General features: G+C 41.8%; 3 protein-coding genes across 5 annotated transcripts in view; 2 read left to right on the top strand and 1 right to left on the bottom strand.

The window, feature by feature from the left end:
* The first annotated feature begins 1226 nt into the window (after positions 1-1226).
* On the top strand, positions 1227-4005 carry LOC131222415 (G-type lectin S-receptor-like serine/threonine-protein kinase LECRK2). The gene has a single exon (XM_058217465.1). The coding sequence runs from the start codon at positions 1391-1393 to the stop codon at positions 3803-3805; it is 2415 nt and encodes an 804-aa protein (XP_058073448.1). The 5' UTR covers positions 1227-1390; the 3' UTR covers positions 3806-4005.
* Positions 4006-5035: 1030 nt separating this feature from the next.
* LOC131222418 (ribose-phosphate pyrophosphokinase 1-like) overlaps positions 5036-25189 on the bottom strand; it is a 41059-nt gene continuing 20905 nt past the window's right edge. For 2 of the 3 annotated variants that reach the window (XM_058217469.1, XM_058217468.1), the window contains 6 exons: positions 21068-21316; positions 20636-20779; positions 20135-20302; positions 19783-19852; positions 19585-19666; positions 5036-5869 (listed from right to left, as the gene is read on the bottom strand). In XM_058217469.1, the coding sequence (XP_058073452.1) occupies positions 5689-5869; positions 19585-19666; positions 19783-19852; positions 20135-20302; positions 20636-20779; positions 21068-21316 (894 nt within the window). In that variant the 3' untranslated portion in view covers positions 5036-5688. Of the gene's footprint in view, positions 5870-16295; positions 17207-19584; positions 19667-19782; positions 19853-20134; positions 20303-20635; positions 20780-21067; positions 21317-25189 lie in introns of those variants that run through there. The other variant, XM_058217467.1, reaches the window with a different exon arrangement.
* LOC131222416 (G-type lectin S-receptor-like serine/threonine-protein kinase LECRK2) lies at positions 12468-15432 on the top strand. Its single transcript, XM_058217466.1, has one exon. The coding sequence runs from the start codon at positions 12728-12730 to the stop codon at positions 15140-15142; it is 2415 nt and encodes an 804-aa protein (XP_058073449.1). The 5' UTR covers positions 12468-12727; the 3' UTR covers positions 15143-15432.

A 25189-nucleotide genomic window follows, 5' to 3' on the forward strand; every position in this document is an offset into this window, starting at 1 on the left:
AACCCGAACTTGTTGGATGGTTGGAGATATGCGGACCACAAATTAGCTATGCACTTTGAACACAATTTTTATTTTTATTTGTTTGCTACTATTGGAAATAGAAGGGTCACTTACACCAAAGGGAGATAGGTAAGTAATTTAAAATTGTCCATAGGCAACGTTTTGGATGAGGCTGATTAGTGTATCTTCGCTTCACGCTAGTGAGTCACACTTGATGAACGGTTTGATGATAGAAACACAAAAACCTGCAGTTGGAGTCAGATCCCCACTGTTAACTGTGGTGTGGCTCACATGAGTCTCTGATCTGACCAGCACACCTGATAGACGGAGCAGATTTCACATATAAAACATAATGGCCCCCAAAGAACTGGAAGCGGATTGGCGGGTTTGCCACACACCACCGTCGGTGGTGTGTTGACGTCACCAAGTTCTCTGGGGCCTGCCATGAGTTATGTATTATATCCAAACCGTCCATCCATTTGATGAGATTGTTGCAAGGCATGAGTCCAAAAATAAGATAGGCACAAAGCTCAAGTGGACAACTCTGAATAAACAAGTGGAGGGATTGAATGTCTACCCTTGAAACCTTCTTTAATGTCACATAAGTTTTGGATCAATCGGATATTTATTTATTTTTCCCTTTGATGTAGGTCCGTGTGACCTTACGAATAAATTGGATGGAAAATAAATATCACAGTGGAATCAATGACCCTACCGCTATAAAAATGAGCTAGACAGAGGAACTGACGGACTTATCTTTTGCGCCACGTCGTGGGGCTCGTGGAACTTTGATCTCACTTCAATCATTTGTACATTTACGGGCTCCGGGAACTGACGGACTTATCTTATGCGCCACGTACACACACCGTCGGTGGTGTCTGATACATCACGCAATCGACTCTGCTCTCCGTCACACACTCGCGTGGAAAAGTCGTCCCGGGACCCTTGACGGGACCCTCACGCGGAGACTGAGGGATGAAGACCCTCAAGTCAACAAGATGGGAGAAAAATATCAGGAAAACAAAAGAAAAAGGGTAAAAGGGTGCGTTTGGTTTCACAAAATATCACAATATCTCATGATATGTGGTATAACCGGATGCAAAATTTCAACCAAACACGCCCAAAATAAGAAAAATATCAAAAGATTAAAGAAAATGCAACCGTGCACCAAAATATATTCTCCATCATATGTCTATCAACAAACCCAAAGGAGATATAAGACAAACCCAAAGGAGATGTAAGAGTACATCGATTTCTCTCTTCTTTCTTTCTCAAAAGGCAATCATAGCTGCAATTTCTTTCTGGCTATATGAATATTCATTACACCATCTCTGTTTCCTTCACTTGTTATAACCTTTGAAATTCTACCAAAAATCCAGTCGTTCCATCAATGGTTACTTGTGCTCTTTCCCACCTTCTCCTCCTCTTCTTTGCACTTCTCCCACTTTCCACCGTTGCCCAAACTTCCGGCAGCAGCATAAACTTGCGCGACTCTCTCTCAACCGATGGAACTTCTTTGGTTTCACCGTCTGGCGATTTTGCCTTTGGATTCTATCGCCTCCAAGACGAAGACCTCTTCTTGCTTGCCATCTGGTTCGACAAGATCCCTGAGAAGACTATAGTCTGGTCTGCAAAGGTAGATTCACCAGTACCGAGAGGATCAAAGGTCGAGCTAAGGACCGACGGCCAGCTCGTGCTCACCAACCAACAAAACCAAGAAATATGGAGGGCTAACGGCATCAACGGCACCGCCGCTCGTGCTGCTATGCTCAACAATGGAAACTTTGTGCTTACGAGAACCGATTCCACAGTCGTATGGCAGAGCTTCAACAACCCAACCGATACGATCTTGCCTGAGCAGGTATTGGATAAGTCGGGCAGACTCGCTTCTCATGAAACAGAGACCAACTACTCCAGTGGGAGGTTCGAACTACGTATGCAGGATGACGGCAATCTTGTGCTCTACACCGTGGAGCGCCTCACCAGACTCGCTTATTCTTCTTACTGGGATAGCAAGACTGTTGGAAACGGTTCTCAGCTGGTCTTCAACCAGACGGGCTATCTCTACCTCTCACTAACGAACGGAACTGTATTCAACCTCACAAACAACCTGGTTTCCGTCGCCAGTGGAGGTTTCTATCACAGGGCGACCCTGGATTTCGATGGAGTTTTCAGGCAATACATCTACCCGAAAACACGCCGGACCGATGGAAGTTGGGAGCAGTCGTGGAGTAGCGTGCAGTTTGTGCCATCCAATATTTGCACGGCTATTAGAGGAGACGTAGGTGATGGAGCTTGTGGGTTCAACAGCTACTGTATTCTGGAAGGCGAGCGGCAGAGGCCTAGTTGTAAGTGCCCGCCAGGGTACACTTACTTGGATCAGAATAACACATTCAAAGGATGCAAACAAGATTTCATTTCGCAAAGCTGCGAGATGGATGGATTAAGAGCAGAGGCTCGGTATGAAATGGTACAGGTGATGAACACGGATTGGCCGCTGTCCGACTTCGAACACTATAATCCCATTAACGAGGACCAGTGCCGAGACGCTTGCTTGGTCGATTGTTTCTGTGCGGTCGCCATCTTCAGAGGAGGAGAGTGCTGGAAGAAGAAACTACCGCTCTCAAATGGGAGGATGGACCCTGACGACGGCTCAAAGGCACTCATCAAAGTGGCAAGAGGTAATTCCACATCGCCACCTCTTCCTACGCCAGGCACCAGCAAAGAGAAGAAAGATGAAAAGACCGCGGTACCGATCATATCAGCAATTTTGGGCAGCTCTGCGTTTCTCAACTTCTTCCTTCTGTCATTGATTTTGTGGTTTATTTTCTTCACAAACCATAAAAAATTGGTGAAACTCCAGCCAGATTCCAGCGCGATCGGAGTAAATCTCCGCTCTTTTACATACATGGAGCTGGAGAAAGTCACGGATGGGTTCAAGGAAGAACTCGGGAGGGGTTCCTGTGGCACTGTTTATAAAGGCCTGCTAGCGTCAGATCGTGCAAATTTTGTGGCGGTTAAGAGGTTAGATAAGGTGGTGAAAGAAGCCGAGAAGGAATTCAAGACCGAAGTGAATGCAATAGGCCGGATTCATCATAAGAATCTAGTCCAACTGTTAGGATTTTGCGACGAGGGGTCCCACCGGCTGCTGGTGTATGAGTATATGAGCAATGGCTCTTTGGCAAGCTTCCTCTTCGGCAGTCCAAGGCCCAGCTGGAACCGAAGAACACAGATTGCATTTGGGATCGCAAGGGGGCTCACATACTTGCACGAGGATTGCGGGAACCCGATCATCCATTGTGACATAAAGCCCCAAAACATATTATTAGACGACAACTTCACAGCAAGGATTTCTGACTTCGGGCTCGCAAAGCTTCTCATGACTAACCAGACTCGAACTACCACATGCATCAGAGGGACCAGAGGATACGTCGCACCTGAATGGTTCAAGAACATGGCAGTCACTGCAAAGGTGGATGTGCATAGTTTCGGTGTTATGTTGCTGGAGATCATCTGCTGCAGGTCTAACGTCCTCCATGATCTTGAGGACGGAGATGATGCGATATTGACAGATTGGGTTTGTGATTGCTATAAAGAGGGGAGAATAGATAAGCTAGTTGAGAATGACGAAGAGGCATTGCACGATCCAAGGAAGCTTGAGAGGATGCTGATGGTGGCAATTTGGTGCGTTCAGGAGGATCCATCCCTGAGGCCTTCAATGAAGAAGGTCACACAGATGCTAGAAGGAGCCGTGGAAGTCGCTGTTCCACCCGACCCCTTCTCCTTTATCAGTTCACTAGCTTGAAAATGCACCATCCTCCAATGCGGATGGTAGGTGCTCATGAAGAATGTGCATGTTCACACTCCCATTCGATCAAGTACTTGCTATGTATCAAGGCCCTTTGCAAATCAACGCCAGCTTAGTCAGTATAATCAAGTTTGGGCTCATTTGCAGCCTAGTGCATCTTGGTCATCAAGCACTTAATAAGACCATCATTTATGTTAGTTGAAGATGTCTAATAGTTACAATCTATGGCGCTGATGTTGCATTGCCTATTACCCTTTATCAAAGGCTATCTTGTGATTTGAATGACAGTCGCATCTTAGAAAATTACAGACAAACAGCTACATCCCACACTCGTGCGCAATTCTACAAGTGGGTTTCACATACAAAATAGGTCTCAAGCTTCAACACAAGGCTTCCTGGAACTTGAAAATGTTTTAAACTAACCAGTGTTTCATGATTTTAATTATTATTTTATTTTTTGGGTAGAAGCTGCCAGTAATCATAGAGTATCTCGTTGAGAACAAGTCAATGAGCGGCAGGACACGGCTACCTTTGCTGATATGCTCTGTTGATAAGCCACTATCTTCCTCGTCTTGAGAGTACATCGAATACAGTGAATGCACGTTGAAAATGAAGCTCAGGGTAGCTGGTAAGTTAGGTTTACCACCCAGCAGAGGCATGTGTTTCTAAAGCTCATTTTCATGCCTCAAGGCTACAATATATTTTGGTTTCTCTTTCACAATGGGCAACAGGGCATTTTAGTCTAGAGTTGGTTCCACTCCATATTTCATTGCAATTGGTAAGGCCCTCCTCTTTAATTTTGATGGGGAGAGTTTCTACCAACCAACCTCCCTCGAATTTGAAGGATAAGTAAGAGTTTCTACGATTTTTTCAGTTGCCAGTTCCAAATAAGAATGGGGCATTTGCTTCAATTCCTTCATTGGGCCTGTCGGGTATAGGATTGATAGGTCTGCCACCCACACCAAGTCGCCAAATGCAGGCCACTTTTTTCCATTCTGTTGTTTATTTTGAGAATATCTCATCCAAACAAAAAATTACAAATCTCAGGATTTGCAAGTCCCCGTCCAGGATATCAACCAAAGAAGAAGAATGCCAATCCAAGATTAACTGCTCACAGGATTCGTAAGTGCCCTAGAACTGGGTCCCACCATCCAAACAGCCACTTGGCACTTTATTCAGCATGGAAATGTTCCAACAGCATTATGACATAGCTTGGAATGGATCATCATCCAAATGAACTATACATAGATGAACCATTAGGACTACTGTCAACAAGTATTTTACAGAAATAACAAAAGCATGTTGGGGAAGCACATTCAGCGCCTACATTCCCACTACCATGGTTTTACAAGACTCAAGTCCAAATTGCTTTAACTGCATAAATTTAAAATGAAAAACAAGGTTGTAACTTGCCATCAAGTCCCCGCATTTCAGCAATTCCTTTGTTTGCCCACATAAGAAGATCACAACAAGAAGACGAGAAAAGAAGAAAAAACAAACGAAGACACATCCAATCTTTACTGTGGTGTCAGCATCTCCCAAACAGAAGACTGTATTACCAATTTAATTCAGGTGCACTATGAAGTCTGATGCAGAACTGGAACTCTCAGAAGAAGCAACTGAAATTTCTCAATTGGTTGGGACCCACAAAACATCAGCCTGCCTAGCCTGAACTCTTACTGTATATGAGTTCTGTCATACATTTTCCTGACTTTCACATGCTGCTTTATGGTTAATATGAAAAAACATTGGTGACAGCACCCCAAAAGGGTAATGGAAAATTGAAATACGTGTCATGCCAATACTACCCTATGCTATAGCCAAAACCAATGGGGAACCAGAACCAAACCTCAAAAAATAAAATATGAGAAAGTGACACATCACTGAAAAATGCTACTCACAGAGCCATCATCATGAAACCGCCAAATCGTTTCGCCAAGGAGGTTGGCGACTGATAGTACAGTCAGTTGAGGAAAATAATTTTTCTCTGCTACGGGGATTGTGTTTGTGATGATAACTTCCTGAAACAGGCCTCCAGAAAGCCTCTCAATCGCAGGAGGACTACAAGAAAACCATTTTAAACAGTTGATTGAGAGGGGAGGAAAAAACAGCTTCAGCAAGAGAGGGAACTAGAAAAGATATTTCATTTTCACATGAACCGTAATGTTGGCAACTCTCAAAGTTCGTAATGATGGCAACTCTCAAAGTTCTAGGTTAACTACTGCAGTGTTTTAAGATTAGGGGAGTTCTTTCATACTCTGGCAGTGTATTATCCTTGATACGCAGGAACTAAGAAATTGTACACGGAACTCAAATTAAATTGTGGAACCCACTCTTAAGTCGCAATCCCAAAATCAGCATGGTTGAACAATCCTAACCTTTGACTCTTGGACATTTGTTTTCTGAAATACAGTTGATATTTTTCATCTAACCAATCCAATAAATGTCCAACTATATGATAATCATACAATAACTGTAATTGGCTATGATAAATCTAAAATACAACCCATAATTTGGCAAGTTCAATTTGAATTACTTGCATGCACATGCAAACCTACCCTTCAAAATTACTTGAAAGACTAGGTACTAGGTCACAAATGCTAACCGCAAGGGGTGGTGACAATTTTCTTGTAGAGAGGGTGCATATGGGGATAGCAAGCCCCTTGTTTACCAACATGTTAACGAGATGATTTTATTTTTTATTTTTACTTGAAGATTTTATTGCACAAAAGGCTAAAAGCCAAAAGAATTACAAGAAAAGAAAAACCAAACAAAAGAGAAACTACAACTACAAATCAGCCCAATTAACAGCAAACTAATCTGCCCCAATTGCCTTAGATTTGATTGCCACCACATTCTACCAACATACATCTATATTTAATCTTTAAAGAACATCAGAGAATCCAAACCACCCATTTGCAGAGATCTTCAAAACCGCTAGAACAAGACAAACCCCACAAAGGATCAAGAACATCCAATGGCCCAATATATCCCCTTAAAAAATTTCTAATTAAGAGTTTTGAATTTCGAATCCCTAATTAGGGATTTTCAGTTTTTTAATCTATAATCCACAATTAGGGAATTGACACTACAAATCCCTAATTAGGTATTCGAAACTTAAAAAATTTCAATACACAAATCATTGCACAATGTTACTTTAAGGATTAAAAATGCTTTAAAAAAATGCCCAAATTGATATGAATAGATAAGGGGGGGGGGGCAAGGGAGATACCTGATGTTGCAGAATGCTCCTTGATGTGCTGAATCAAAGAAAATAAGAAAATAAAAGAGGGAGAGAGAGCGAGAGACAGAGAGAGTGGGGGAGCGGTAGATCGAGCAGATAGGGAGAGGGGAGGGTTCGAGAGTGGAGAGGGAGAGGGAGAGGGAGAGAGAGAGAGAGAAAGAGAGAGAGAGAGGTAGATCGACCATAGAGGGAGAGGGAGAGGGAGAGGGAGAGGCGTAGAGAGAGAGAGGGAGAGGCACACAGAGAGAAGGAGAGATGGAGGGAGAGGAGTGGTAGATTGAGAGGAGAGAGGCGTAGAGAGAGAGAGAGAGTCGGGGGCAGGTAGAAGAGAGAGTCGGGGCCGGGATCGAAATGAGGGGGTGTAGGGTTTTTTTTTATATATATAGAGACAGGTTAGTCGGCGCCCTCTTTTACTTAGCGCCGGTGCAAGGTCCACGCAAAGTGCCGGTTAAGCTCTAGTTTGTTGTAGTGTTGATGAGGTCAATTTTTATTGATTGGTTACCATTATTTTCAGTATTATGGTCCACCTAAGATTTGGATTTGCTTCATTTTTGGATCATGCCTTAAAATGAGTTTTCAAACTAGATGGACAACATGGATATATGGAAAATACATTACAGTGAACCCCATGGATCCCACCCCCCTTAATGGAAACGGGCACCAAGCCGCACCTGGTTTGAGTAGATCACCCGATCTACTAAGGTTGGTGCATCCCTAACTATGAGGCCCACTATGATGTGCGTGCCTTACATTCGCAGGGTCCATCCATTTTGAGCAATCAACACTAATCGAGCACCCTTTGATCGCTCGAGCATACCAAAGCTCGAGTAACCGAACTAGCTAAAAACTGTCCAGAGAGTTAACAAGAATATTCTGAATATGCTCAATCAATTGACCAGGAAGTTCGAGAGATCAAGCATGGATCAAAACTACTGAGCAAGCAATCTATCTAATTTTGGAGAGGCTCGATTGATCGAGCATGACACTTGAGCGATCTCATGATTTAGCATATATTGAAGACATCCATTCAACAATCTCCACTATAGATTTCATGTACATGCTCCATTGCTTCGCTGCCATCACCATCTCTAATTGTTTTCCATCATAGCTTCATTATTGCTTCTTGTGTAGACTCTGTCTTCATTAAGCCTTCGCCAAGCTCGGAGAAGTCGCGTAGAACTTGAACTTCTTTGTGGAAACCAATTTAGTAACCATGTCATTCGGATTCACTCTTGGGTGGATTTTCTCTTGAGTCACACCGTCTTCCTTAAGCACATGTCGGATAAAATGATGATGAACATCAAAATGTTTAGTAAGAGAGTAATAAACAGAATTCTTTGCCAAATTGATTACACTTTCGATGTCACAATTAACCGGCACGACCTCCTGCTAAAGCCGAGATGATTTATTATTCCTCTTAACCAAACACATTCTTTGAATGTCTCCATTTTCAGCTGTGAAAAGAGTCATCACAAACTGAAGTTTCGACATCTAACCGATCGCTCTACCTGCTAACACAAATGAGTAACCAAAAGTCGACCTTTCTATTATCCACACTGCCCGTGTAATTTAAATCTACATATTCTAATAACTTGTCCATTGATTTTTCAAATGTTAAGAGATAGTCTTACGTACCTTGTACGTATCAAAGTAGTCATTTCACTACCTCTTAGTATTGCCTACCAAGGTTAGACATGTATCTACTAACAATACCCACCAAATATGAAATATTCAATCTTGTACAAACCATGGTATACATTAAGCTACAAACCGCGCTCGAATAAGGCACATAAGACATAACATGCTTTTCTTCATCTATTTCAGGACACTGTTAAGAAGAAAGCCCAAAATGAGTTACGTGAGAAACATTGACTAGTTTTGTCTTGTCCATCTCATTCTTCACCAATACCTTCTCAAGGTATTCTACCTGAGATAACTATAAATTGTTCATCTTTTTGTCTCTGTCTATGTCAATATCGAGAACACTCTTTGCACCTTTCAAATCTCTCATCTCGAATGTTCCTGATAATTGAGTCTTCAGTATGTCGATCTCAGACATACTATGACTGACGATAAGCATGTCATCAATATACAATACCAAGATAATGAAATTGTCATCACTCAATGTCTTCAAGTAGACACAATGATCATACTCATTCCTGATAGACTTCTGAATTACCATGAAAGAATTAAATTTCTTATATCATTATCTAGGTGACTGTTTCAGGCTATACAATGATATCTTTAACTTGCAAAACTTGTTCTCTACCCCTTTTATTTCAAAACCTTCTGGTTGCTTCAAAATTATTTTTACCAAAATACTTTTCTACATTAAACTTCATATTAGATGTCATTGATACCTTACTTTCAGATTCAATCTACTTCCCAATATTATCTACAATACCACTTGTTGGGACTCACAGAAGCACACAAAGCGAATCAAGCAAAATAATCACAATCGCACAAACAAATTCAAATAAGAATAATCCAATTTTTACGTGGAAAAACTCTTGTGGGAAAAAATCACGGCACAAGCGATAAGTAATGTACTATAAAAGTAATATTACAAAAGATAATCAATCTTACCGATTCGAATAATACCTCGAATCTCCTTTGAACCTTAGCTTTCACCTTAAAACCCTTAGAAATGTCTTAAAAAGCCCTTAACTTCTCCTAATCCCGATTACAACCGATATATATACTATCACAACCGGAATAGGAAACAAATTGTGCACATTCTGCATGCGTGGTCGATCACTGTTGAGCGATTGACATTAATCAAGCACCCTTCGATTGCTCGACCAGACCAATACTCGAGTGACCGAACTAGCAAAAAATTATCCAAAGAGTTAACAAGAATATTTTGAATATGCTCAATCGATCGACCAGGAAGTTCAAGTGATTGAGCATGGTCCAAAACTGTCCAACAAGCAATCGGTCTAATTCCAAAGAGGTTCAATCGATCGAGCATGGCACTCGAGCAATCAAAGTCCCATGATTCAGCATAGATGGAAGACATCCATTCAACACTTACAACCTTACATGAGCTGTAAAATAGATGGACCATGTCAATATTGCAAAAACATCTCCTTTGCTGGGAAGGTTTGTCACAAGGACCTGGATTAGGTACTAGCCCTGCATGTGTGTCGAGAGAGCGCGGTACATGTTGGGCTCTGAAGGGTCCAGCATTATGCATGAGTTTTATTTACACCGTTTATCCATTTTGCCATATCATTTTAGAAAATGAGCCCAAGAGGTAGATTGAAGGTTCTAGTGGACCACACCACAGAAAACAATGGTGATAATGACGCCCACCAGTGAAACCTTGCTAAGGCCCACCGTAATATTTGTTTTCTATTCAACCTGTTCATAAAGTCTTATAAACCTGGATGAAGCAAAAACACAAATGTTAGCTTGATCCAAAACTTCTGTTTTTTGGGCTTGATCCAAAACGACTGATATATATATATATATATATATATATATATGGATGGATGGTGTGGATAAAACCTATACATCACTATGGTCCCTCGCGCCCCTGCTAATGCTGAGCTCGGGACAGTCAAGGAAGTACTCAATCTACATCCCCGTCACGATCGCGTAACTTCCGGAAGGATTGCGCCCTGCCCCTGCCCGGACGGAGATTGGTCCAGACAGGCAGGGGTGTCAATGGGCTTGGGGCTGAAAATCAGAATTTTTACTGGAGCCGGCCCGAAACAGTTCAGAATCGGGCCGAGATCTACCCCAAGCCTGGCCCATTGACTGCTATACAGGCAGGGGTTCTGTGGGACCCACTGTAATGTATGGTTTTATCCACGCCATTCATGCATGTTTCCAAATCATTGTAGTACACGAGCCCAAAAATGAGACCAATCCAATGCCCAAGAAAACCACACCAAAGGAAGCATCAGTGATAATGAGACTCACCGTTGAAACCTTCCTAGAGCCGACCGTGACAATCACCGTTGAAATATTCCTAGAGCCGATGTGTATTTTCCATTCAACCTGTTCATAAAGTCATATAGACTTGTATGAAGGCTAAACATAAATTTGGGTTTGATCCAAAACTTACATGGCCATCAAGAAGTTTTTAACGGTGGGTGTTACATCTCCACTGTGGGGTCCACTTGATCCTTGGATCTGACTGGACTGATTCCATTCAGGCGTGTCCAGGACGCAATCCGCTTTGTAATTTCAACGTAATTTCAGCTGAAGGAATCCATGAAAGTATCAAAATCTAAATTTTCTAAAGCGCGTTTTGAAACCCGAACTTGTTGGATGGTTGGAGATATGCGGACCACAAATTAGCTAAGCACTTTGAACACAATTTTTATTTTTATTTGTTTGCTACTATTGGATATCGAAGGGTCACTTACACCAAAGGGAGATAGGTAAGTACTGTAAAATTGTCCATGGGCAAAGTTTTGAATGAGGCTGATTAGTGTATCTTCGCTTCACCCTAGTGAGTCACCCTTGATGAACGGTTTGATGATAGATACACAAAAACCTGCAGTTGGAGTTAGATCCCCACTGTTAACTGTGGTGTGGCTCACATGAGTCTCTGATCTGACCAGCACACCTGATAGACGGAGCAGATTTCACATGTAAAACATAATGGCCCCCAAAGAACTGGAAGCGGATTGGCTGGTTTGCCACACACTACTATCGGTGGTGTATTGATGTCACCAAGTTCTCTGGGCCTACTATGAGTTATGTATTATATCCAAACCGTCCATCTATTTGATGAGATTGTTGCAAGGCATGAGTCCAAAAATAAGATAGACACAAAGCTCAAGTGGACAACTCTGTATAAACAAGTGGAGGGATTGAATGTCTACCATTGAAACCTTCTTTAATGTGACGTAAGTTTTAGATCAATCTGATATTTATTTATTTTTCCCTTTGACGCAGGTCTGTGTGACCTTACGAATACATTGGATGGAAAATAAATATCACAGTGGAATCAATGTCCCTACCGCTATTTGTAGCGTGGACAACTTGAGCTTTAGATATCACTTATTTTAAGGGCATGCTTTAAAAATGAACTGGACAGTGTAAATATAACAAATACATCGTCGTGGGGCTCGTGGAACTTTGATCACACTTCAATCATTTGTACATTTACGGGCTCCAGGAACTGACGGACTTATCTTTTGCGCCACGTACACACACCGTCGGTGGTGTCGGATACAGCACGCAATCGACTCTGGTCTCCCTCACACACTTGCGTGGAAAAGTCGTCCCGGGACCCTTGACGGGACCCTCTCGCGGAGACTGAGGGATGAAGACCCTCAAGTCAACAAGATGGGAGAAAAATATCAGGAAAACAAAAGAAAAAGGCTAAAAGGGTGCGTTTGGTTTCACAAAATATCACAAAATCTCATGATATGTGGTATAACCGGATGCAAAATTTCAACCAAACACGCCCAAAATAAGAAAAATATCAAAAGATAAAAGAAAATGCAACCGTGCACCAAAATATACGCTCCATCGTATATCTATCAACAAACCCAAAGGAGATGGAAGAGTAACATCGATTTCTCTCTTCTTTCTTTCTCAAAAGGCAATCATAGCTGCAATTTCTTTCTGGCTATATGAATATTCATTACACCATCTCTGTTTCCTTCACTTGTTATAACCTGTGAAATTCTACCAAAAATCCAGTCGTTCCATCAATGGTTACTTGTGCTCTTTCCCACCTTCTCCTCCTCTTCCTTGCTCTTCTCCCACTTTCCACCGTTGCCCAAACTTCCGGCAGCAGCATAAACTTGGGCGACTCTCTCTCAACCGATGGAACTTCTTTGGTTTCACCGTCTGGCGATTTTGCCTTTGGATTCTATCGCCTCCAAGACGAAGACCTCTTCTTGCTTGCCATCTGGTTCGACAAGATCCCTGAGAAGACTATAGTCTGGTCTGCAAAGGTAGATACACCAGTACCGAGAGGATCAAAGGTCGAGCTAAGGACCGACGGCCAGCTCGTGCTCACCAACCAACAAAACCAAGAAATATGGAGGGCTAACGGCATCAACGGCACCGCCGCTCGTGCTGCTATGCTCAACAATGGAAACTTTGTGCTTACGAGAACCGATTCCACAGTCGTATGGCAGAGCTTCAACAACCCAACCGATACGATCTTGCCTGAGCAGGTATTGGATAAGTCGGGCAGACTCGCTTCTCATGAAACAGAGACCAACTACTCCAGTGGGAGGTTCGAACTACGTATGCAGGATGACGGCAATCTTGTGCTCTACACCGTGGAGCGCCTCACCAGACTCGCTTATTCTGCTTACTGGAATAGCAAGACTGTTGGAAACGGTTCTCAGCTGGTCTTCAACCAGACGGGCTATATCTACCTCTCACTAACGAACGGAACTGTATTCAACCTCACAAACAACCAGGTTTCCATCCCCAGCGGAGGTTTCTATCACAGGGCGACCCTGGATTTCGATGGAGTTTTCAGGCAATACATCTACCCGAAAACACGCCGGACCGATGGAAGTTGGGAGCAGTCGTGGAGTAGCGTGCAGTTTGTGCCATCCAATATTTGCACGGCTATTATAGGAGCCGTAGGTGATGGAGCTTGTGGGTTCAACAGCTATTGTATGCTGGAAGGCGAGCGGCAGAGGCCTAGTTGTAAGTGCCCGCCAGGGTACACTTACTTGGATCAGAATAACACATTCAAAGGATGCAAACAAGATTTCATTTCGCAAAGCTGCGAGATGGATGGATTAAGAGCAGAGGCACGGTATGAAATGGTACAGGTGATGAACACGGATTGGCCGCTGTCCGACTTCGAGCACTATAATCCCATTAACGAGGACCAGTGCCGAGACGCTTGCTTGGTCGATTGTTTCTGTGCGGTCGCCATCTTCAGAGGAGGACAGTGCTGGAAGAAGAAACTACCGCTCTCAAATGGGATGATGGACCCTGACAACGGCTCAAAGGCACTCATCAAAGTGGCAAGAGGTAATTCCACATCGCCACCTCTTCCTCCGCCAGGCACCAGCAAAGAGAAGAAAGATGAAAAGACCGTGGTACCGATCATATCAGCAATTTTGGGCAGCTCTGCGTTTCTCAACTTCTTCCTTCTGTCATTGATTTTGTGGTTTATTTTCTTCACAAACCATAAAAAATTGGTGAAACTCCAGCCAGATTCCAGCGCGATCGGGGTAAATCTCCGCTCTTTTACATACATTGAGCTGGAGAAAGTCACGGATGGGTTCAAGGAAGAACTCGGAAGGGGTTCCTGTGGCACTGTTTATAAAGGCCTGCTAGAGTCGGATCGTGCAAATTTTGTGGCAGTGAAGAGGTTAGATAAAGTGGTGAAAGAAGCTGAGAAGGAATTCAAGACCGAAGTGAGTGCAATAAGCCGAATTCATCATAAGAATCTGGTCCAATTGATAGGATTTTGCGATGAGGGGCCCCACCGGCTGCTGGTGTATGAATATATGAGCAATGGCTCTTTGGCAAGCTTCCTCTTCGGCAGTCCAAGGCCCAGCTGGAACCGAAGAACACAGATTGCATTTGGGATCGCAAGAGGGCTCACATACTTGCACGAGGAGTGCGGGAACCAGATCATCCATTGTGACATAAAGCCCCAAAACATATTATTGGATGACAACTTCACAGCAAGGATTTCTGACTTCGGGCTCGCAAAGCTTCTCATGACTAACCAGACTCGAACTACCACATGCATCAGAGGGACCAGAGGATACCTCGCACCTGAATGGTTCAAGAACATGGCAGTCACTGCAAAGGTGGATGTGCATAGTTTCGGTGTTATGTTGCTGGAGATCATCTGCTGCAGGTCTAACGTCCTCCATGATCTTGAGGACGGAGATGATGCGATATTGACAGATTGGGTTTGTGATTGCTATAAAGAGGGGAGAATAGATAAGCTAGTTGAGAATGACGAAGAGGCATTGCACGATCCAAGGAAGCTTGAGAGGATGCTGATGGTGGCAATTTGGTGCATTCAGGAGGATCCATCCCTGAGGCCTTCAATGAAGAAGGTCACACAGATGCTAGAAGGAGCCGTGGAAGTCGCTGTTCCACCCGACCCCTTCTCTTTTATCAGTTCACTAGCTTGAAAATGCACCATCCTCCAATGCGGATGGTAGGTGCTCATGAAGAATGTGCATGTTCACACTCCCATTCGATCAAGTACTTGCTATGTATCAATGCCCTTTGCAAATCAACGCCAGCCTAGTCAGTATAATCAAGTTTGGGCTCATTTGCAGCCTAGTGCATCTGGGTCATCAAGCACTTAATAAGACCATCATTTATGTTAGTTGAAGATGTCTAATAGTTACAATCTATGGCGCTGATGTTGCGTTGCCTATTACCCTTTATCAAAGGCTATCTTGTGATTTGAATGACAGTCGCATCTTAGAAAATTACAGACAAACAGCTACATCCCACACTCGTGCGCAATTCTACAAGTGGGTTTCATATACAAAATAGGTCTCAAGCTTCAACACAAGGCTTCTTGGAACTTGAAAATGTTTTAAACTAACCAGTGTTTCATGATTTTAATTATTATTTTATTTTTTGGGTAGAAGCTGCCAGTAATCATAGAGTATCTCGCTGAGAACAAGTCAATGAGCGGCATGACATGGCTACCTTTGCTGATATGCTCTGTTGATAAGCCACTATCTTCCTCGTCTCGAGAGTACATCAAATACAGTGAATGCACGTTGAAAATGAAGCTCAGGTAGCTGGTAAGTTAGGCTTACCACCCAGCAGAGGCATGTGTTTCTAAAGCTCATTTTCATGCCTCAAGGCTACAATATATTTTGGTTTCTCTTTCACAATGGGCAACAGGGCATTTTAGTCTAGAGTTGGTTCCACTCCATATTTCATTGCAATTGGTAAGGCCCTCCGTCTTTAATTTTGATGGGGAGAGTTTCTACCAACCAACCTCCCTCGAATTTGAAGGATGAGTAAGAGTTTCTACGATATTTTCAGTTGCCAGTTCCAAATAAGAATGGGGCATTTGCTTCAATGCCTTCATTGGGCCTGTCGGGTATAGGATTGATAGGTCTGCCACCCACACCAAGTCGCTAAATGCAGGCCACTTTTTTCCATTCTGTTGTTTATTTTGAGAATATCTCATCCAAACAAAAAATTACAAATCTCAGGATTTGCAACTCCCCGTCCAGGATATCAACCAAAGAAGAAGAATGCCAATCCAAGATTGACTGCTCACAGGATTCGTAGGTGCCCTAGAACTGGGTCCCACCATCCAAACAGCCACTTGGCACTTTATTCAGCATGGAAATGTTCCAACAGCATTATGACATAGCTTGGAATGGATCATCATCCAAATGAACTATACATAGATGAACCATTAGGACTACTGTCAACAAGTATTTTACAGAAATAACAAAAGCATGTTGGGGAAGCACATTCAGCGCCTACATTCCCACTACCATGGTTTTACAAGACTCAAGTCCAAATTGCTTCAACTGCATAAATTTAAAATGAAAAACAAGGTTCTAACTTGCCATCAAGTCCCCGCATTTCAGCAATTCCTTTGTTTGCCCACATAAGAAGATCACAACAAGAAGACGAGAGAAGAAGAAAAAACAAACGAAGACACATCCAATCTTTACTGTGGTATCAGCATCTCCCAAACAGAAGACTGTATTACCAATTTAATTCAGGTGCACTATGAAGTCTGATGCAGAACTGGAACTCTCAGAGGAAGCAACTGAAATTTCTCAATTGGTTGGGACCCACAAAACATCAGCCTGCCTAGCCTGAACTCTTACTGTATATGAGTTCTGTCATACATTTTCCTGACTTTCACATGCTGTTTTATGGTTAATATGAAAAAACATTGGTGACAGCACCCCAAAAGGGTAATGGAAAATTGAAATGGTTGTCATGCCAATACTACCCTATGCTATAGCCAAAACCAATGGGGAACCAGAACCAAACCTCAAAAAATAAAATATGAGAAAGTGACACATCACTGAAAAATGCTACTCACAGAGCCATCATCATGAACCCGCCAAATCGTTTCGCCAAGGAGGTTGGCGACTGATAGTACAGTCAGTTGAGGAAAATAATTTTTCTCTGCTACGGGGATTGTGTTTGTGATGATAACTTCCTGAAACAGACCTCCAGAAAGCCTCTCAATCGCAGGAGGACTACAAGAAAACCATTTTAAACAGTTGATTGAGAGGGGAGGAAAAAACAGCTTCAGCAAGAGAGGGAACTAGAAAAGATATTTCATTTTCACATGAACCATAATGTTGGCAACTCTCAAAGTTCGTAATGTTGGCAACTCTCAAAGTTGTAGGTTAACTACTGCAGTGTTTTAAGATTAGGGGAGTTCTTTCATACTCTGGCAGTGTATTATCCTTGATACGCAGGAACTAAGAAATTGTACACGGAACTCAAATTAAACTGTCTAAATTGTGGAACCCACTCTTAAGTCGCAATCCCAAAATCAGCATGGTTGAACAATCCTAACCTTTGACTCTTGGACATTTGTTTTCTGAAATACAGTTGATATTTTTCATCTAACCAATCCAATAAATGTCCAACTATATGATAATCATACAACAACTGTAATTGGCTATGATAAATCTAAAATGCAACCCATAATTTGGCAAGTTCAATTTGAATTACTTGCATGCACATGCAAACCTACCCTTCAAAATTACTTGAAAGACCAGGTACCAGGTTACAAATGCTAACCGCAAGGGGTGGTGACAATTTTCTTACCAGCAGTAGCAAATGAACTGCTATTGGCAAACATATATGTGAACACCACATTCATAAATCTGGCTGTGATTGCTGTAAGGCATAAATCTGGTCGCAGTTATTATAAAGGTTCAGAGGTCTTATGTGAAAACAGAAAGGGAGTAAAAAAATACCAGCAAAAACAGTAGCATTACAAACATTATTCAAGAGGATATATTGACATGATTAAGGATATTTATGAGGGAGCAGTAACAAATGTGAGGACCACTAGTGGAGAGTCAGGTGAGTTTCCAATTACTGTATGCTTGCACCAGGAGTTGGCATTAAGCCCTTGACTCTTCGCATTGGTTATGGACAAGTTACAAGACATTTTTAGGAAGAGATCCCTGGTGTATGCTTGCAGATTGCATTCATTGACAATACAAGGGAGGACATAAACACAAAGCTAGATTTATGAAGGGATGCTTAAAAATCTAAAGGATTTAAAATTTGTCAGACTAAAACACAGTATATTGGGTGGAATTTTAGTAACAATAGTAGGAATGAGGAATTCATTAAGGGGGTGTTTGGCGCATGTATTGGGAAGGATTAGGTGGGATGGGATTCACAAAACGTAATTATTACATATGTCAGGGATTGTCTCCTGTTACCATGGAATAAGCTTAATTACATGCTATGTTTGTAATATGGTGGTACATTGAATGCATATACCCACCATCTTTTGAAACTATTGAGAATAACACGTGTTATATCCAAACCATTTATCTATTTTGTAACCTCATTTTATGGCATGGGCCTAAAAATAAGGCAGATCTAAAACTTATGTGGCCCCAAAGAAGTTTTCAACAGTAGGTATTCAATCCCTGCTGCTTTCTATGGTGGGGTCCACTTGAGCTTTAGATTTACCTGATTTTTTCGGCCCATACTCTAAAATGATCTCGAAAAAAGGGTGGACGGTGTGGATATAGCCCACACATCATGGTGGGACCTACACAACTTGCTAACATTGAGTGGAATTGGCATGGGACCCAATGCAATTCCATCTAATCTAATTCCAAGCTTTTCCATTCTTCCCAAACATTGAGTGAATTGGCAAGTGACCAAATGCAATTCAATCCCACCTAATCCCATCTAATACCATGCGCCAAACACCCCCTAAGACAACTGGCCAAGAAGTTCCCTGAAACGACACTTTCGATACCTTGGGCCAATAATTCATGAGTGGAGAGATTCTGAAGGATGTTGCCGATAGAATTCAAGCTCGTGGAAGAAATGAAGATGTGCCTCCGGAGTTTTATGTGATCGTCATATAACACTTAAACTGAAAGAGAAATTTTATAGCATAGCTATAAGACCAGTCATGCTTTATGGGACAGAATGTTAGGCAGTTAAGGAACAACATGTTTGTAGGATGTATGGCTGAAATGAGCATGTTGATATGGATGAGTGGCAAGACAGGGAAGGATAGAATTAGGAATCAATACATTCAAAAGAATTTAGGAGTAGCACCAACAGGTAATAAGATTGCACTAAAATCAAAAGAATGTGGGTGGATGTGTAAGGAAATACTTGACGACCTATTGTCTAACCGAAGTTATGGCCCTTAATAGAGTGGAATGGTGGAAAAGGATTGATGTAGGCAACCCCAATTAGTTGGGGTAAGGCTTAAATGATGATGATTCAACATTTTGGAGCATTTTATCAAGTTTCTAATTCTTAGAACTGGGGCATTTTGAAAAATCCATGAAGAACCAAAAAAATCATAATTCCCTAGCCATGAGTGAAAGCCCACGAATAAAAATTTAGAAGAGATAAATACCTGAAAACAGCATGTGTGCAGCATGCATAAACTGCCCTTGCCCCCTCTTGGTGTAACAAAGATGCAGCACTAGCAATGGTCCCTGAATTTACCACATTGTTGGCAAAATTCTGAGTGAAGTGAACAAGAACCCAGACTACACGAACATATGTGGAATCAACTTGCAAGCATCAGAGTACAACAATGACAACAGCTCACCAGCAGTGTCAATCATGTCATCCACCATGACAGCAACCTTTCCTTTGACATCACCAATCAAATTCATCACCTGCATAAAACAATAAATTGTCAAATCAGAAACATATGTGACATCAAAGGAACAATGTCCCTTTAGTGAACCTAACACATTCTCATCAAACTAGTTGAGATATGGCAGGAAACGGATACAAAAAGCTGAAGCAAGAACGAAACAGGAAGGTACCACAACATATCATTTAGAACAAGATGGTGAGGTACCACAACATTCAGGACTATAGTAAATTTGTTTGCATCTATAAAAGATTTATTCAAATGAGAGGTACCTTACAATCACTGAAAACAGTGGATGTACCTCAGAAACATTATGTCCTGGACGCCTTTTATCCACTATTGCTAAAGGTGCATCAGAGAGCTTTTTGGCAAAAGCACGTGCTCGAGCAACACCGCCCACATCAGGAGAGACAACTACTAAATCATTTGAAGAGATCATCTTACTGGCCAAGTAATCCAGAATTACAGGCTACAGCCATGAAAAAGATTAGCAGAAATTCAGTAAGTTGATGAATAACTTTCTTAACAAATATTTTACTCCATTCATGATCGAAATACATGTCTCTTGCATAAGTCTAGGGCTGCCAACAGGCTGGGCCAGGTGTTAGTTTTGCCCCAGATTTGAACTGGCCACATGGTGCCTGTCAGTGTGGGCCCATTTGAAGTCTTGATTTTTGGTCGGAATGGAGCCAGCCCAATGGCAGCCCTATATAAAGCTTAAGACCAACAACAGTACACAAGTAATAAAATTATTAAAAAACGAAAAAGTAAAAAACCTTTGCTCCAGCTGCTAGAGAATTACCTCTCCATAGACATGGTCTACAGGAATATCAAAGTATCCCATCGATTGCCCAGAATGAAGATCACAAGCGAGGACGCGGTTAGCACCTGCTTCTGTGATCAAGTTTGCAACAAGTTTGGCTGCAATGGACTCGCGCCCTTGAGTCTGAAAATGCAAATGACTCGCAGATTGGAGAATAAGTAAAACACAAGAGTAGATGCAACTGTTAAACCGGATGATTAATGGCATCTAGGATATGTTGCCCATGACCTTGATTGATAAAATGGCAGGGAAGCATAAGGTCCATTGATTTAGGGGATATACGGAGAACTGAAGCTCCACACAACAACAATGAATATTTTCAAACATTGTTGATGGGAGCACTTCTAGAACTTCAATCTGATATACAGGAGATATTTAAGAACTTTATGAATTAGCAGCAGGGAGATTTACCTTTCGATCTGCTCTAGCATATCCAAAATATGGAATGACAGCTGTAATAGTTCGGGCGGATGCCCTTCTGCATGCATCTATCATTATTAAAAGCTCCATAAGATTCTCATTTGCCGGTGGACATGTTGGTTGCACCAGGAAAACATCACATCCCCTTACACTCTCTTGCAACTGAATGTAAATTTCACCATCAGCAAACCGTTTTATCTTGATTTTCCCCAGGTTTAGACCCATGTAAGAAGCAACTTCCTAGAAGCAGACAGAAACAAGAAAAATAAATCAGCCAACACAAACAACAAGGACATGTTTGGTGTTGCTTCATTCTCAGGAAACAATTCTCTGGAATTGTTTCTTGAGAATTGCTCATGTGAAAAAGTGCATATGTTTTGTAAACATGCATAAGAAAAACAATTTCCCCACTAAGATTTCAATGGTGAGCGTTGAATCTTCAAGTGTTTCTTGTGGTGTGGCCCACTAAAGTCTTGGATCTACCTCACTTTTGGAGTCATACCCTAACATGATATGGCAAAACAGGATGGACGGAGTGGATGTCACATGGTCATCGCAGTGGCCCACACAGCACTGCAATACAACTCACGTACGCGCCACATGTTTGCCATCATGGCTCATAGGTCCAAGATCCAATCCATCCATTAGAAAGGCACCACTATATTTATGCCCTAGTCCAAGAATAATGTTGATCCACTGATCAGGTGGGCCACAGTTTGCAATACAAATGTATGGATCTAAAACACTCAGAAGAGGTTTTCTAACCCATCCACATGTTTCCAATATTGGGTTCCACCTTCTGAGTGGACAAGATTAATTTTACGGAAGCATGGTCAGACAGTGGATGGATTCGATCTCGGACCTACATACCAAGATGCCACATATGTGGAGGTGTACAGCTCTACATGTGTGCAATTAACAAACCTTCCAACGAGAGAGAGAGAGAGAGAGAGAGAGAGAGAGAGAGAGAGATATCTTCACTGTTATGAGTGTTTTTCGTACAGTGAGAGAGAGAGAGAGATCTTCACTTTTATGAGTGTTTTTCGTAAGTTTGTAGGAGTGTAAATGACAGTAGGAAATAGGGGCTAGGCATTGCGGATAAAAGCACAAATTTTGGAAATTTGTTTTTCTAAAATTGATTAACTAAGTGGTTAACCAAACACACTTAAAAGGCTAAAAAGTGATTTCAGAATCAAAATCACACACACATACACAGAAAAAAAAAAAACACTTTTTCAGCAAAGCCAAACATGCACTAAGATTTTGAGCACCCATACCAATAGGCAAATGAATCCTAGGATTCTGAGAGGATTTATGGGTGCATATTAAGACAGGAATATGTGCCTGCTCTGATAAGGTAAAGGGTGAAGGTCCATGGTCAGTGATCTGGAATGTTGATGTAATGGGCCCCATGGTGGATGGAGATGATCCAATGATCTTCCAGACTGGAATATTCTAACTTTGGATCAATGGCCTACAGAATTACGAATGGACAATCAAGAAACAAACACAACAGAGTCCTGTTAAAAGGCCGAAGAAGTGGATGGCTAGGAACTTCTAATCTCTAACATTTTGGGCGACACCAATCCATGGCAGCCCACCAGATCAACAAGTCCAGATCAGCTTGTTCTACGGTAGTATGGGTGATGATAGTCAAGCTTTTTTTCCACTACTTGTGATTGTATTTAGCAAAGCTTGGTCCTATCTAATTTGGAGAATGAAGCAATGGGCTGATGTGAAAGTTCAGCCATTAACAAGTTTATGTAAAATAATAACACACACATATATGCTTACACAACATTCTGTTGGTCTTAATTTCTAATTAGACAACATTGTGTTAAAAATTTTAATGGCAAACTTATGGAATAGAGTTGAGGGTGATTAGCAGAATAACTTACCCATGTAATAGCAATTACATAGTTCAAATTAAGCATTAAATAGTAGTATAATATAGATGGTTTTTGAGATAACTAATTTTTCTATTTCAAATTTCAGCATGGAGAAAAGGCTCCAAAGTTTGAAAAAGCTCACCATGAGGATCATTAGTCAAATTATCTCCTCCTCATGGTTGTGTGAGAAATTGGAGCAGATTCGCTCATACATACTGAGACAAGGGATCAGATGACATCTGCAAAGATGGAGAAATTGGTCTACACACACTAAAACATGAGATTGCAATGAGAAACCATATGAGAATAAACAAAGAACAAAGTTATTTCATCAATTAATTTAGACTTTATATTTGAAGATGGCCGTCCATAGGTGAACGTCACATCTAAAAAGATCCTAGTGCCCAACCTAAGTTTCTTAGAGCCATCGATGTGGACATGGAAGATATACCCACACAAGAAGGATGGAAGCCACCTGGAGAAGGGTCCAGTTTCCTTGCAGCCGGTGCTTTAAAAAAAAACAAAAGGTCTCAACCACAAACAATTGATGGTGACAAGATCGGTGCACGGGTCCCATTATGCAAAGCAAGACACTCAAGCAAGTCATATTTTGTAGAATGTGGAGAATGTTTACACTGTCAATGATCCATACCATTGAAACGATGTCCATTGTCTAGCGATCCATAACAATGATATGATGGCCTCATTGTGGTGGCCCATCCACGAATACCCCATTTATTTCAAGAGATCTTAGATTTATTTTTTTTCCATCTCGTTTTTTGGTTAAGAGAAAATGGCAGTAGCAGAAATTAAGCAATCTTGAAGAGCTCTGGATACCCTCCTACAAAAGAGTTGTGCTAGCTGAGATCCTAAGACTTGATGCTAATCAGAAAGATTTTGGGGTTAACGAATTGTCTTCATGTGTAAAAGAGTTCCAAGTAAAGCTAAATACTGCAAAGGACGAGGAAATATCTGAGCAAAAGGCTTCTAAGGAGCTTCAGGCAATTGGGGAAAGAACACAAATTTGTTGCAGGAGATCTGAAGCTTGCAGCAAGAATTGCTAAACTTGTTGATGCAAGACATGAAATTTAAATATGATATGCAAGAATTCAGGCTTAGATCAGACTAATGCAGAACGATCACATAATAATTCCACATCCCACACAAAAGTTCAAACATTCAAGTAAAGGGGAATCTACACGGGTCTAGGCCTACACATGTTAGGGCTGGATCAATAAAAATTATGGACCAAACGATGCTCAAAGGGAAGTAAAAATCATCCACACATGCATAGCAAACAGTCCCTAATCCAAGAGATTCCCCAATCTCAATTCAAGAAACCCTAGGGTGAAAAAGGGGCAAATAAATTAGGGCTAATGCAAACTAAGGCAAGGGTTTAGGAAATATGAATGAAAAGAGGAAACCTGACCCGAAGAAAGCTCCTGCGTGCAGATGGTGACCCGAGGCTGATGCACGTGCGCGGGTGGGCTGGCCGCACGTGTGATGAAAGCCCACCTCCCCAAAGTGACACCTAGGCCTTGGTCGGCCAAGGGAGACTTGCAATCCCTCCAAGTTTGATGACGATCCGACGTAAGGTAGAAGCGTAGTGCTCCACCGAAGTCCGAGCCCTCCTACAGGTCCAGATTCTGGAAACTGGCTGTAGGGGGGTGAATAGCTGCAAAAAGCTGGGAAATTCAAAACAGTAATGATGGTAGAAGATGAAATATATGGATCATAGATGGGATATGATAGGGACGGATGAGGATAAATGTGGCTTCACACCACGTATTTAGTCCTTCGAAAAGGGAGGGCTTCGCACCCACTTTTGAATTCTTCCACAACTCACTAAGAGAGCAGAAAAATAAAGTAGGAATTTTTGTTAAGCTTCAATGAATCAAAATAGCTATAAGGGGTGCCTATTTATAGGAAAACTCTATACTCCAAAACTCGTGCCATGTGCGCAACCTATTACTTGGCGATGAAGTAAATTAAAATAAAAACCAAACAAAGAAATCTAAAGCGTTCACGATGTTCTAAATAACATGAATAAGCAAAACCTAAAATATGAAATCAATCCGACTAGTAGGCCACGATCATGAGATCCCATGATGGGATTTTCTTGACTATTGGGTCCACTCTTTTAAATCAAATCTTAGACTTCTAGCTAGGAGGCCCTCCCTGGACGTCGTCATCGAGCCAGATCAACGGTGGGGCCCTCCTTCGT

The sequence above is a fragment of the Magnolia sinica genome, chromosome 13 (assembly GCF_029962835.1).
Source record: "Magnolia sinica isolate HGM2019 chromosome 13, MsV1, whole genome shotgun sequence".
Classification (NCBI taxonomy): Eukaryota; Viridiplantae; Streptophyta; class Magnoliopsida; order Magnoliales; family Magnoliaceae; genus Magnolia; species Magnolia sinica.